Source organism: Nipponia nippon, unplaced genomic scaffold, assembly GCF_047370975.1.
Source record: "Nipponia nippon isolate SJK-2023a ecotype South Korea unplaced genomic scaffold, ASM4737097v1 scaffold_3, whole genome shotgun sequence".
NCBI classification, from domain to species: Eukaryota; Metazoa; Chordata; class Aves; order Pelecaniformes; family Threskiornithidae; genus Nipponia; species Nipponia nippon.
In genome coordinates this window covers 16,316,689-16,330,640 of record NW_028262347.1, presented here as the reverse complement: position 1 = coordinate 16,330,640, position 13,952 = coordinate 16,316,689, and the positions used below count along the sequence as shown (strand labels likewise).

General features: G+C 35.5%; 2 protein-coding genes across 4 annotated transcripts in view; one reads left to right on the top strand and one right to left on the bottom strand.

Moving 5' to 3' along the window:
• The window catches only part of COG5 (component of oligomeric golgi complex 5), a 191,103-nt gene that overhangs the window by 31,453 nt on the left and 145,698 nt on the right, over positions 1 to 13,952 (top strand). The gene's annotated exons all lie outside the window — the stretch shown is intronic.
• Positions 2,877 to 8,954, bottom strand: GPR22 (G protein-coupled receptor 22). 3 transcript variants are annotated; one of them, XM_087765712.1, is made up of 3 exons: positions 8,536 to 8,954; positions 7,264 to 7,524; positions 2,877 to 4,483 (listed from the first exon to the last, which is right to left on the bottom strand). In XM_087765712.1, exon 3 carries the CDS (start codon positions 4,456 to 4,458, stop codon positions 3,157 to 3,159), a length of 1,302 nt encoding a protein of 433 aa, XP_087621838.1. In that variant the 5' UTR covers positions 4,459 to 4,483; positions 7,264 to 7,524; positions 8,536 to 8,954; the 3' UTR covers positions 2,877 to 3,156. The 3 variants fall into 3 exon arrangements, with proteins under 3 accessions (XP_087621838.1, XP_087621837.1, XP_009461153.1); XM_087765711.1 differs by having other exon boundaries at positions 6,465 to 7,524; positions 8,536 to 8,953; XM_009462878.2 differs by lacking the exon at positions 7,264 to 7,524.

Sequence of the window (13,952 nt, the reverse complement as noted above, 5' to 3'; positions counted from 1 at the left end):
GTAATTGAACTAATGACTCACCATGCTGAGATAATTTTTAAGAATGTAGTGGGCTTCTTATTGTACAATACTGTGGCATATATTTGCCCTTTTTTCTCCAGTGATGCTGCCTATTTTTGCGTTCTGTTTTAGTCTGTCTGTCAAGCACCCACGGCACACCTTCATATCCCTCCTAAAATCGTCTTCTGTATCTGTAGGATATACAGGGTGCCTTCATTAGTTACTCTTTATTTTGTCTTGTTTGTGTTAAATCTGTCGTCTTTGTGGTACAGATCACGTATGATTCTGTTTTATAATGACTCCTGTGTGTATATAGGATTGCACATATTCTTACTTGTGTTGCTCCCTGCTCTATGCAGAATTTTCTTCTGCAGACCTCAAAGTGTACTCCAACATGGTATAAGTCCTTTTTTTTTCTTTTCTGTATTTAATGAAAGGTGAAGAATAGTAAATGTAAAAATGAACTTGCTTATATTCTTAAAGGCAATCAATGACTGTGATCGACATAGCCTTTAAAACCTGACTTAATCTCTCTGACTAATTCCTAGGCTGCATTTTCTCTTTGTTATGAAGTACTGCTTCATTGAATCTGACTTTCTAATGAATGAGCTTTTAACACTAAACGTGTAGTTCTTGAGGATTTATTTAATTTTAAAAAGTAAAGTCATGTTGTCAAGAAACCTTTCAAGTCTGAAAGCTTTCTTAAATGCTTATTTCAGATAAGGACATGGTGTAAACTTATTCATGTGTTGTGCCATTATGATTTCTTTTATTCTTTTTTTAAAAAAATAAATAGTATATTTAATTAATTTAAGAATGCTTTATTGGAAAATAAGTAATCATTTAAATCATATAATGCCATTAACTCTAGAGATCCCACTTTCTCCTCCTTCTAGTGTTCAGAATACAGAGGATAGTTAGTCAGAGAAAGGAAGAAGTGTTACAAAAAAGAAAAAATAATAGTTCCTGCTTAGGTTTTTTGGGCACATTTCTTTGCAGAAGAGCTTATTCCTGAAAGAATGTTTTTGAAGTGATAAATTTGGAGCATATGGGATTTAAAAAAAAAAAAAACACAAAAAAAAGCTTCTTGCATAAAACCATTAAGTTTACTTGCCCCCGCAACCTCTCAAATAAGAGGAAAGATTTAAATTATTGTAGGAAACTAGGGACAGCTTGGATGAAATCAACACTGTAAGTGGGTACAGTTGAATGCAGGTGTTGTTGGGCTAGCTTTTAGAAAAAAGCCAGTGAAATTATGTTTGAATATGTGTTACACATTAATTTTAGATAACAAATTATTATCAATTAGATAATAAAACTTCCAGGTAGAATTTGGATGATTGTAAGTGGCTGGTCTTTGTGGAATATGGAGCTGTATTATTATTTTCTTTAGTCTTCTGTTCTGGTAAGCTAGGGCATGAGCCTAATTAAACCTAAGTACTTTACAAGTACTGGCTTTTTTTTTTTAACCACCAAAACAATTTTGGCAATACACATATGATTAATAATTTAATGGTGTGATGGAAAACAGCTTTTTGCTCCCTTAAGACCACAGGTTTTTGGTTTTTTTTATATGCAACTTCAGGAAAGTGCTTCAGAAATTCTCATTTTTTATGTATTACTTCAGTCAGACTAGCTCTCATAGTCGAGGATATGCTCTGTTGGTTTTGTTTGGTTTTTTTTTTTTTTTTATAGAAGCCAATACTTATTGAGAATTAGCCTTTTAATTATACTGGTAGCTGGTGACACTGAGCAGTTTATATAACAAGGCAAGTGAAATCATGCTAATAGGTTTTGTAGTTTTTTGTTTTGTTTCGCCTTCCCCCCCCCATAACTGGTAACTAAGTCAATGAATGTAGCCACTGTTCATTGACAATGAATTTTTTAAGCATGGGGTAGCAAACCATTCAACAAACTTTTGTTTGGATGAATATCTTAATTCTTGCTTACAGTGCTATGGATGATGATGACTCCTTAAGGCTTCTTGATTCTTCATTGCAGCTATAAGATGAAATAGAAAAAGAGGATGTAGAAAGATGGTATACCGTGGCTGTCCGGGAAATAGGGAAATAGGGTAGCTAGCAGTACTGGTGATTGGTTTGTGGCAAAGCAGTTTCATGGCTAGAACTGAACATCACTGAAGGAGAAGTGAAGTCAAAATAATACAAAAGTTATTGAGGGCAAGAAAATTATCTCCTACTTTAGCTGTGACGCTTGACAGCCATATCTATCTGTGTAGACAGATGGTATGAATGAAAAATGTCTGTATAAAAGGTCCCCATGTCACACTAGAGGTCTAGCTAAACCCCTTCAGTGTGAAAATCTAAGACTTTGCACAGGAATGGCTTTGTTGGGCTTGATAGTAGAAGCCAAATAACCAATAACTTTGTGATTTTTTTCTTCATTTAGGCTGTTTTTCCCCTTTACCCTCTTCATCCCTCCTGTGTAATTATTCAAAGCTGCGTATTTTCTGTGTAGAAACTGTGGGTCTGAGATTGTATACACAAGACTTTCTACTTTTCCTGAAAGTATTGTCAATTTTTGGACCAACATGGATTTTTTGTTTCCCTCCATCAAAATTAACCGATTCTGAACCATTAATTGAAGGACATCATGGAAATGGCTTTGTCTACACGTGCATGGTAATTGCATGCTGGAGAAATCTGAAATAAGTGGCTATCTAAATATGAGGTCCAAATATGTCCAACTTGTAGCTGTATAGCATTCAGAATATATCTGATCAATACTGTTTATGAATTAAATTTAAAAATACCATATAATGCAATATGTTGAATTTGTGCTCTAGAAAAATATTCCTGAGTGGAATTTTTGTTTAAAAATTCTTTTATATTTACAGAGAAACTGAGCCATACAAATATTTTTAAAAGTTTGCACTTCTTTAAGGCTATTTATTTTCTAAAAAAGAGGACTTGAATATTTTTGACAAATATACACATGGTGTTACGCTAACAAACGGCCATGCAACATATATCTTACATAATGAAGAAATTGAATATACAAGACCTACTCTGTTTAACGTATATATTGAAAATTTACAGTCTCGCCAATAGTTAAAAAAAGTTTTTCTTATTTGGCAGTATTTTCCTACAATTTGTTCAAATATTCCGCTTGATGTGTTTTGGTGAATACTGAAATCTAGTCAGTGACAACCTGAGGTACTAAGCATTTCTGCCTTACTTCGTTGTCTTCAAAGGTAATCTTTTTGTTCCTTTTAGGCTCTATCCATGAGTTGTGTATTACAGCGTTATTTGGCATAGGATCTGCTTCCACTATTGAAACAACTCGCTTTTTCATTTTACTTTTCAGAACTTTCTGAAACTTTTGCCTCGTGAATGCATAAAGTAGAGGGTGAAATATAGTTGTTCCGTATGCCATTACTAGAAAACATAATCGCAACTTTACCAAAAGGTCACTTGGGCCCAAACATAAGATGGTGGTGTTTAAAACAGAGATGGGTGTCCAGCAGAGAAGGAATGTTGAGATAATCAAGAGGGACATTCTGAAGACTCTCTTTTGCCGTTCTCGTCGCTCCCGGTGCCGTTTTACAGCTCGGCGTAGAGCAATTATGACAGACACAGAAGTCCTTACGCCAAAGACGACGTTTCTTCCTCCACTGCTGTGGGACACGTCCGTAGTCTCATGCTGAGTGGTCAAAGAAATAGTTTTTTTCTTTCTAGCTTTCTTCTTTTGTCCCGTTGTAAATCTTGTACCAATCCGAATATTTAGAGCCTGCAGTATTTTGGTGTATGTAATTAGCATTACTATAACAGTGAAGAAAAAGATTGGAATCTGAACAAGAAGGTGGTAGTACATTCCTAGCTCAGTGTGGTACTCGTTTGTACTCACGCACAGAAGTGTCTTATTTTCCCAAGTACTTGCGCTTCGAAGACTGAAAAAGTTGACTTCAATGAAAGGAATCAGGAAGGAAAAAAGTGAAATGATCCATATCGATGTCATTAATATCACAGCCCTTCCCATGGTCAGAATTCGATTGGCAGGTTTTACGGAGATGTCGTATCGGTCCAGAGTGATAGCAAAGACGTTGATTGCCGTTGAAACGCTTGCAAAAGAGACACAAGCCTCGTGGAAGCAGCAGATGAGAGCAGTGTTACTCTCCAGTGAAAGCAGAAGGATAACTATAGTTAGAGGAATACATCCCACACAAATTATTACATCAAGTACATGAAGGTTCATTGTAATTATGTTACTGACAGAATTGATTAAGTTGGATTTCATACAGTAAAGTACCAGCACGGTGAGGTTGCTGCCAAGTCCCAAAACAATTTCTAACATTAAAAATCCAGTGAGAGAAACTTGAAAGCTTAATGGATATGACAGTGGTCGGTACATGTTGGTGTCGATGTCATCAATGGCATCTCGAACTGTAATGTTAGATTCAGACTGCATGTTGACTTCCAGAATGGGGGAGAAACACATTCTTTTGTTGCAGTTGTTTTTTCTCCTGAAAGATGAAATAAAATACGGAACTATTTGATTTCTTTTTTTAACACTTATTGTAAATAAACGCTGGGGAAGGAGGAGAAAGGAAAAGCATCTATTCTTATCAAACTCTTGATTTACTGTATGTTTAGAGCTTTGGTTGGCATGGACTCAAAAGCCTGCGGATCTAGAATAAGGTCTTTCCTTTTTAAAGGAAAGCAGGATTTGTTTAAAAAAAAAAAAAAAAGTAGTGAAAAGCTTCCACTTAGGGAGACAAGGCTTTATTTATAGTAATGTGGTTTTTACAAAGGGCCCATTTGTTGAATAAACTATACTTGTGCATTGCCTTTGTATTGTGTTGAGGATCGTTTTAGAAGAATGTTGTTAAGTATTAACAAATTAGTACTCAAGATCATTTTAAAAAGGCTCTTGTGGAAAAAGAAAGTGATAGGAACATGGAGCACTGTTGCTTATATATCATAAAAAGAACATTTAAATTACTTATGGCAATTTAGCAGCCTCTTTCTTATGAAGAGTTTGCAGTAGTGTTGTGGGCTGAAACTTGAAGTTCTGTAATTCAGCAGGTTTTTACAGAGCTTGAAGACTTCTGTTCACTTTTATCTTGTGTGCATCTCCATGTGTGAAACTTACCACTACAACAATTTTCTATAAGTATATATAATTTCAAATGCAAAACTTCTGTGGGTTTGGGGTAATGGAGTTTATTATACAAATACTACATTTCCTTTTTCTGATTTGAATATTCAGTTTCTTCAAGAAATCAGTGCCTACATGGAATGGAAGAGTATTTAATTTTATTCCAGAACAGATTTAAGGAAATAATTTTAGAAAGTAATACTTAAAAAGAAAATTGTCTCTTGCAAGGTTTTGGGTTTGGGTTTTTTTGTTGTTTGTTTGTTTGTTTTTTTAATACAAACTACAATTAAATCCAACAGATTTATATACATAGCATGTTTGTCTTAGGAATAAGGGAGGTTCAAAAAAAGTAGCATTTATTACATCTAGGAGATCTTTTATTTTGTGGCTCATCTGCTTTGCTTTATACATGCCGATAGGTTGTAAATGCAGCATCTGCATGTAATACCTGATGTTTGTGTTATTTATATTGCCAGCCAGCTCTTGAGTTTGTAATGAAATGAATAAATAAAAGAGAGGTTATTCAATTTCTTGTTATGATACTTGAGGTTTTTTTTTTTTAATAGGTAGCTCTAAATTTAAGAGGGGACGTACTTGGCATGAAAATAAATTTAAATGCGGACCTTTGTTCCATTCTGAATACATTAAAAATGGATAGCACCAAGGTGAACAAAAATGAGCTCTTTTTTAATGAAAGTATGAATTAAGCACACTTGGGATACAATATGCAAATGGATTTCATCTGCAGTTCTGAAAAGCCTCAATTGCACATACTATTAATTGCAAATTGTATGATGAAAATTCTTGGTATGCTTCAACAGTTATTTCACATGTGCCTCTTAAATACAAAAGATGTAAATTAGAACGTATTAGTCTCAGATGTGAAATGAAACAAGAAATATTTCAAAAGCTTTGTTTAATTTCTAATTTAGGCAACCTCTATTGGGTTTATATTAACCCTCAGGAATACGGTTTCCTCTGTGTACACTGTCCTGGCTGTGAATGGATTTCAAGAAACCATTCCAAATGCATGACTGGATAAATGGAGTTCTTTCGTATTAGCAAAAGCCAGGAGGAAATCAAAAGCAGAGCTGCTAAAACAGACGATGATCTTAACTCTAACATTATGCCGACTGAAATTCTGTGAAAACAGAAAACTTCAGATGTGCTAAGTCTTATGAATAGATTAAACATCACCTCCTTGTTGCATTGATTAGATTTCAGTTAAATAAAAGCAGAAACGTCAAGGCAGGGAGCTAATTTACCCAACGCATCGCCTGTCTGGACAGTGCCTGTTCCCTTGCAAATGCTGAGCAGAGGTGGGGTGCATGCAACTGCTGACCTACCTGTTCTCTGTGCCTCAAGGGCCTTTCAGATCATTGCAGCAGCTTGTCATAAATTGATACATGGTGTCACTGACAGGTATTTGACATGCACTGTAACCTGGAAACCAAGTGGTAGCTGGGCTCTTATTTCGTTCCTTGCAGGGTTTTTTTTTTTTTCTTTTTTTTGTTCCAGCACTTCAGCAGCAAAAAAATCTGATTAAACATGGGGACTTCTTAATTGCCTGAGATACTTTTACAGACCAGTGCATATTCTGCGTGTCTGTTCTGAGTTTCAAGCCAGCAATAACAAATAAACCTTCTTTTAAGTGATGTTAATTTCTTTCCCCTGTTGCATTTTGTAGCAGCCTGTTTTTATTTTCCAGGTTTAAAAAAAAATGATTTCTGATCTCTGTGTTCAGAGTGTATGTAGACATCCTTTAGTTTATGGTTGCGTATTTCGTTCTGTAATATTCCTGCTCATTACTTTTGAGTGATGGCTTAGTCAAAGAAGTTGCTATACATCATAAAATCCAGTTCACGTGCTTTGAGAGTAACCATGAGTTACCTAATTTGGTTTATTTTCATTTAAGGAGAATACATAACAGACCATGAAATTGAGAGAAAAATATCCATTAGTCATTATGACCAGTAAGTTATTTAATGAGTAGTATAGAAAAAGCTTGGTTAAACCCTTATTCAGCTTGCTGGTGAAGTATGCATATTCTCCTTTTGGGAATTCATGTTTCATTGTTTCTTCATGCATCAGTAGTTTCCACAATTCTGGTTTTAAATTATAAATCCCTCTTTAAGAAATGCTCACCATTTTAAGAATCAATCATTGCACTCTTCTTTTAATAAAAATCTGAGCAGATGTGTTAGTCTTCCATGTATATTGTTGAAGTGTCGTGCACGTAAATGGTAATGCAAGTGTGTTCCATGTTTTGTTTCTAATTCCTTTATGTCTTAAGAATACATTTTAGTGATGCATCCTGCTGCTTGTAGGTCATACAGCTAGAAAGATACCCGGTCAACTGCATTCTTCATATTGTCAGTTGTAAAACTGAATTAGTTGCTGCATGCCCTTGTGAAGGGGAGGAAAAAAAAGATTAAAAGTAGGGGTTATAATTTTGAAATAAACTAATGCAAGAATATATTTTCTAATATCACTTATTTAATGAATAAAAGATCTCTAAAATTGGATCTTATAGATTACATAGAAAATCAGTTGGTGTGTTCACTATTTGCTAGTAAATTCATGTCATTCTTCTGTCAACTTACATGAATTTAGTTTTTTGGATAAGTTTCCTGGTCTCCAAATAGTGCAGGTTACAAAAAAACCTGACCAGAAGCAATAACTGTTGGATGTAGAGCGTCTGTGACTAGAGCTAGAAAATGTAGTTTTATAGCTCTTGTGAGCAGGTAGTTTATACATACAACTCTCTTGTCTTCTAATGAGAAATCGAGCAGAGTCAATGAGCTTTATAGGAAATATGTTTTTGTTTAATTTGCACACTTACAATTTCCTTTCTTGAAATAAATGTTTAGCAAATCTGTGATTTTAATAAATGGCTTGAATGTACAGCGTAATGAAAGAAATAAGTTTAAAAAAAAACAAAACCAAAAAAGGGGGATTTCTTGAGCAATCAGAGATTAGTCATATTAGCCAACCTTCATAAAGCAATAAGTATACACTAATTACAGACTATCTGATCCTTCAAAGAGTGACTGAATAAATCTGTAACATATTTAACTGCCAATATTTGGAAATACTGCTGAGGGAGGAAAAAAATATTCCTGGTTGCATTATGTATTTTTTTTCCCCAATACTGTATTAGCTTAAACTATACTGTCTTTATGTTGTACGAACAAAACAGGTTTTTAATATTCTACAAGACTTTCATACAAAATAACATTTTTCTACCATTGTGTTTTTAATGGGGAGGGGGAAATAGCATTTGAATACTTCCTAGTCTCAAATATAACAAGATACTAGCGCTTAATGTAAGTTGAATCTGATCTCTTCCCTTTTTTCTCCAATTTTTTTTGTTAAATGTTGCTTATTCTGCATACCATAATAAGGAACAGATCTTACCTCCACTAAAGATTTGATAAATTCTCGATGCAGGTGAAGCAGTTCCAGGTTGGAGGGATTCATTTTGTTCACTTGTTAGCAGAGTAGAAGGGAAAGAGGGTAATAAGCATATCTTCAAAAAATGACCTTAATGAAAATTTGTGCCTGTACTGTGCCATTGTTTCAGCATACTGCTAATGTATACAACTGCTTTAGTTCTGGTTTACAGGCTGCTGCAGTCTCCCACTCTTCCTACTGTAGAATCAATAAGCATCTGAAAATACATAATGAAAGTAATTTAACATACTGAAGGCTTCTTGTCTCCAGAGACACCACTGAGATTCAAGCTTTCTAAAAAAGAAAAGCAGTGCTTCTGAGAGGAAAGCTTGCGATGGGCAGCTTTTGCAGAATGACAGCCTACCTTGTCGCTTCTCCTCACTGCAGAGAGATGCAGTGCATTCACTAATTTTGATTGGTCAGTGATGTTGGGCTTAAATTGTGCTTCATATATGGGATTGATGCCCCCCTCCCCCCGATTTATATAAGGATTCTTTTATAAAAGGACTAAATTTACAAATGATTTATGAATTCTGGAATATATTAAGGGTATGCCAGTTTTATTTTTACCTTTTCACTCTTTACTTTGTGTACACTGAAAACCACATGACACTGAAAAAAAAAGGGGGGGATTAAGCGTTTATTACTTAAAAAGCTCCCAACAATCTATATTTGAATTTGCCTACTTTCGATTGGTGATTTTTTTTTTTTTTGGTCCTAAGAAAATCTCTGAAATAAACCTGCCTCTTTAAGCCATGCTGAATTTCACCTGATATGTTTATATGCAAGCGAACATTTAGGTCTTGTCTTGAATAAATTGTATTCAGGACAAGTTGGTACCCGCATGTATATTAGGAAAATTTCTATTAGGATTCACAGAGATTATTCAGACCCTTAAAACTGGTTGATAATTCAGTTTAATTAATGAATCAGAAAAGAATGATTTTTATGATCCATCACCATGTACAATGTATGTATAGTAGTCTAGGCTGTTAATTTTGTTGAAATGTTAACTTCCAAAAAAGATCTTTTATCTTCCACATGAATTTTGCTAGGGACTTCACAGGTTTTTCTAAGGATGTCTTTCATTATGTTCTTGTCCTTCGCTTTGCAGGGGGCAAGGGGTGTCTTAATTTTCACTTTTTTGTTTTGTAACTTATTTCTGAATCAGTTCTATCAGTATAAATGATGCTCACAACCACGTTATAAGGAGTAAGAGAAGCGTAGCACAATATCTGTTTTAATTGGTACTAATGCTAAAATAAACCTTGGAAATAAATCAGTATACAATCCAAAATAATATGTTTTTAAAAAGTCGGTTTGCTGAAGCAAGTAATACAGGAATATCTGAGTATAAGATGCTCTGCTGGTAGTTTTTAATCTCAAATAAGTGTGGGGTATGGGGCTTTTTCTGTTGTTTTTTTTTCTTGATTTTAAAAGAATTTTTTTTTTTTAATTCCATAAAGTACTAAATGTTAAGGCATGCTTCTTACATAAGCAGCTGTATTAAGATGGCAGTTTTGGTCAAATTTTGATGGGGTCCTCTGTTTTTAAGTTGTTAATGCAATTATAAAATGCAGTTGTGTAACTCAGATGTCTGCATTTCTTCTCTTTACTTTTTCTCTCAGATGGTCATCCAATATATTATTTATCTTTAGGTAACAGCATACTGTATTTATTTTTTAAAATGACAACATATCCATCTAGTGTGCTTGCTATTCTGCACTCTTTTACGTTCAGAAAATACCTAAATAAAGACTGCAGAAACTTTGAACAAAGATCAGTAGGTACCAGCTGGCTATGCTGAGTAGCAACTGATGGAGCTCTTTGAGCTGTCTCTGTATCGTCTGCCTCCGAAGAGCTTGAAACCAGTGATACCAGCATAGCTCTTAAGGGTGATGTGATAAAGAGGATTCCTGAAATGAAAGCATAAATACTAATATATTAAAGAGATTTACTTGCTTCACTTTCGAGATGACTTAGGATAAGTAGGGAAGCCTGTCTAAATTTAAACAGATGAATCTCCATCTCCCTTTCTAATTCTTCAGTGTGTGCCTGAACAAAGATGGAGATACTGGATGAGCTGTACTGTTAGAAAGATGTATACACGGAGGAAGATTGTAACAGGATTTTGGATGTAGCATGGATATGTGGTTCAAACGCAGGCAAAGGGGTCACGGAAGACTTCCTATATTACAGGAGGCGATAATGGCAAAAGTTATATCTGCAAAAAGTGTTTGAGAGGAATGATAAGGAGCTGAGTTGTGAACATATCAAGCTTAAGTTTTCTGGAGAGAAAATCAGGAGAAGCAGCAGTACCATATGGAGGCAATCAGGAGTAGGTGGATGGATAGACATGCTTACAAGCCATTGCTGTGCAGATGCTAGTTAAGATGGTGTGAACAGATGACATCATCCTCAAAGGGTAGATAGGGAAGAGTGGGCAAAAAGAGCTATGTGCAGACTCCCAGCACAGACAGAAAAATGTGCTGTTCTTATACCTGTTTCTGTATCAGTACAGAATGGAAGAGAAAGAATTTGACTGGTATTTTGGGTTTTAGGGGGGTGAAAAGTGGGGTGAAAGGATAATGAGAGGGTAGAAATACCGGGGAACAGGAGTCTTAAACCAGGAGATTGGTGATGAAGGGTCTTAGGGCTGAGAATGGCAACACAAGGGGAGAGGGAGACCCAGAATGTGACAGAGAATAGAGCTGTGTAGGATTGGGGCTGCCGGGTCTGATGTGGGGAGAAAATAAATGCAGAGAGGCAGGAGCTTGAAGCAGAGTGGAGCAGAAGGGAAGAGAGGCATGTGCATGTAAAGAGACGCTGGGTGCACAGGGGTAGAGATAACTGCAGTTGCCATAGCATATACCCCTGTAGTATTTTTAAATTGAGTTTCAGGAGTCATGACTATCTGTTAGAGTATGGTTTTGTGTTTTGCTGAGAGCAGGAAGTCCAGAAATTTGGAAGTTGTAGCGTATTTCTTGGCCTTCTTCCATCTTTTATCTACCATTTTACTGTCTACACACAGGAAGTAACCTCCTAGCATCGACTGTTACTGTGGTCCGAAACGGCGGTAGGTCATTTGTAGATCTGGTGGTCTAAACGCTGCTGGTGAGTTGATAAGATCACCCCGAATGCAGCTTCTTGCACTGCAGTTTTTTAAAGAAGCTTACTTTGTTATAAAGACTTCTTAGGCTCACAAGGTCTAGCAGGGTCAAATGAAGTACTCAATTCTGATGTTTTCTATCAGAGTCCTTGATTTTGGAGTTTTAGCATTCTTTTAATGTGCTTTAGGGTTTAAATTTCCATAAACCTATCACAGACTGTCTCAACATCCAGGTGTCATGGAATAGACACATTCGTGAAGATCTTTATGGGCACAGTTGGGAAACTGTGTCCGCTTATTTCCCTTGTTCTCTGCATTATTCTTTTTTCAGTTTCTACGATTATCTCCCCTGAATGCTTCAGCAGCGCTTTCTGTTTCTTTCTTTGGGCTGCACGTCTTGTTTCCTAGTTTGAATCTTGCTGCTCATTTAGTGACTATTTAGAATTTTCCTGCTTCTGGGTCTAAAAATGTCATCTGTTCTCCTGTTTGCAAGAGACTTGGACTCCTAACTCATACAAATTTTTCAGTGACACATAATCTCTTTAGAGCTTAAGTCGCTTTTGAAATTGAATATTGAGTGATTTTGGACATCTTGCCCTGGGATTGTTCTTCAGCATTATTTACATGGTGCACCTGCACAATTCCAGCTGGATAGATCCTCCTGCACCTTGCACTTACCTACACTGGGCAGCGTGATGCCCAATTCCAGCGTAGCTCTTCTGGCTAGTTTATTGTTTGTATCTGTTCTAGCGGCTTGTGATCCATATCTGAAATGTGTTTCTTACCTCGTTGCATCTTAGTTTCCCCAATAGTCTGTTGCAAAGAACTTTGTTGGAATGCTGTTGAAAATCCAGTAACTTTTATAGTATCAAGGAAAAATAAACAGTGGATAATAGCCGTTCGGGTTCGGGAGCTGTACTGACGTGCCCTTGTTATGCTGAATTTGTCAAGGTGGTCTGTTTTACCTGATACTGAAATTATGGCTTGCTGGCCTGGATCATGCTGCAGCATGCTTTTATGTTGAAAAGGTGTAAATCTGACTCCTGTCCAGTACACAAGTTCTAGTTATAAAGGGTTTTATTATTGTTTGAGTGACATGCTGAATAGATGACAAAAACTCTGCTAGAATTTGTACATAAGTACCATTTTGACTCTGATGGTAATGCAGTGTTTTCTTCCTTTTGACACAAGTACTTTATTCTCATTTCTTTAATCTATCGAGAATGGGTCTAAGACTGTTATTCCTTTTCTGTAGTAAAGACTGACATTCACAGAATTAATTTTCCATTCAGTGTCCTATCCTTAATGTTTATTTTCTTTTCTCTCTGATTGTTGATTGCCATACAGCTTTCTTGGTTTTGTTATTTTTATTATGACTTATTCAGGTTGGGTTTGGGGTTTTTTTGTGTTTCTAACTTCCATTTTTCCCTTGCAAGAAAACATTCTTACACATGGGACATTGTTGATCTCAGTTTCTCCATTCTAGAATTACCTCCATAGATTTAAAAAAATTTGGATTTTCCAGCTTAATTGCATATCATTTCATTGTGCTTCCTTTTGTATTTGCAAAGATCTACACCCTTGGAAGCAACACAAAGACAAGTATTTTTAAATAGATATAAAATATATTATATATAAGCCATATATATAATATAACATTACTTATATTTTATATTTTTCTATAGTTTTATATATAATGAATATATATTAATTTTCAAGATGCAGAGTTAATGTTAGCATAGCAGCTTGAGTATGGAAAAATTACCTACTTATGCTACGAAATAAGCGTGTCTTAGAAGATTCATTTGGTTTTGTGTAATTTTAGGCATAGGTTATTTGTTCAGTAGTATTCCATGTTAGTTCAACTGTTGACCTTTTCAGCAGGGGAAGTTCCTGCACTCATGAGGAAGTGTGTAAATTGCAGCATGCTCTCTAGCAATTAATACTGAAACTGTATCTTGGTTTAGTTTTGCACGATGAGATGATACCAAAGAAGAATTACAGAACCAGTGCTGCTTATCACTCATGTATAGAGAAGGCATCCTTTTCATATTGTAACAGTAAATTTGGCTTAGTGATGTAGCTAAATCATAGTCCTGGTGCATTATTGCACAATTATTTAAGCATTTTAGTTAAAAAAAAAAAAAAAAGAGGAATATAAATTGTCCTCAGGAGGGAAGTATGGCTGGTAAATTTAATAGTAATTTGACTAACATCAGTCTGACTCCAGCTTTTCTCCATGGAAGTGCTTTGTCCTCTAGTATAAACATTC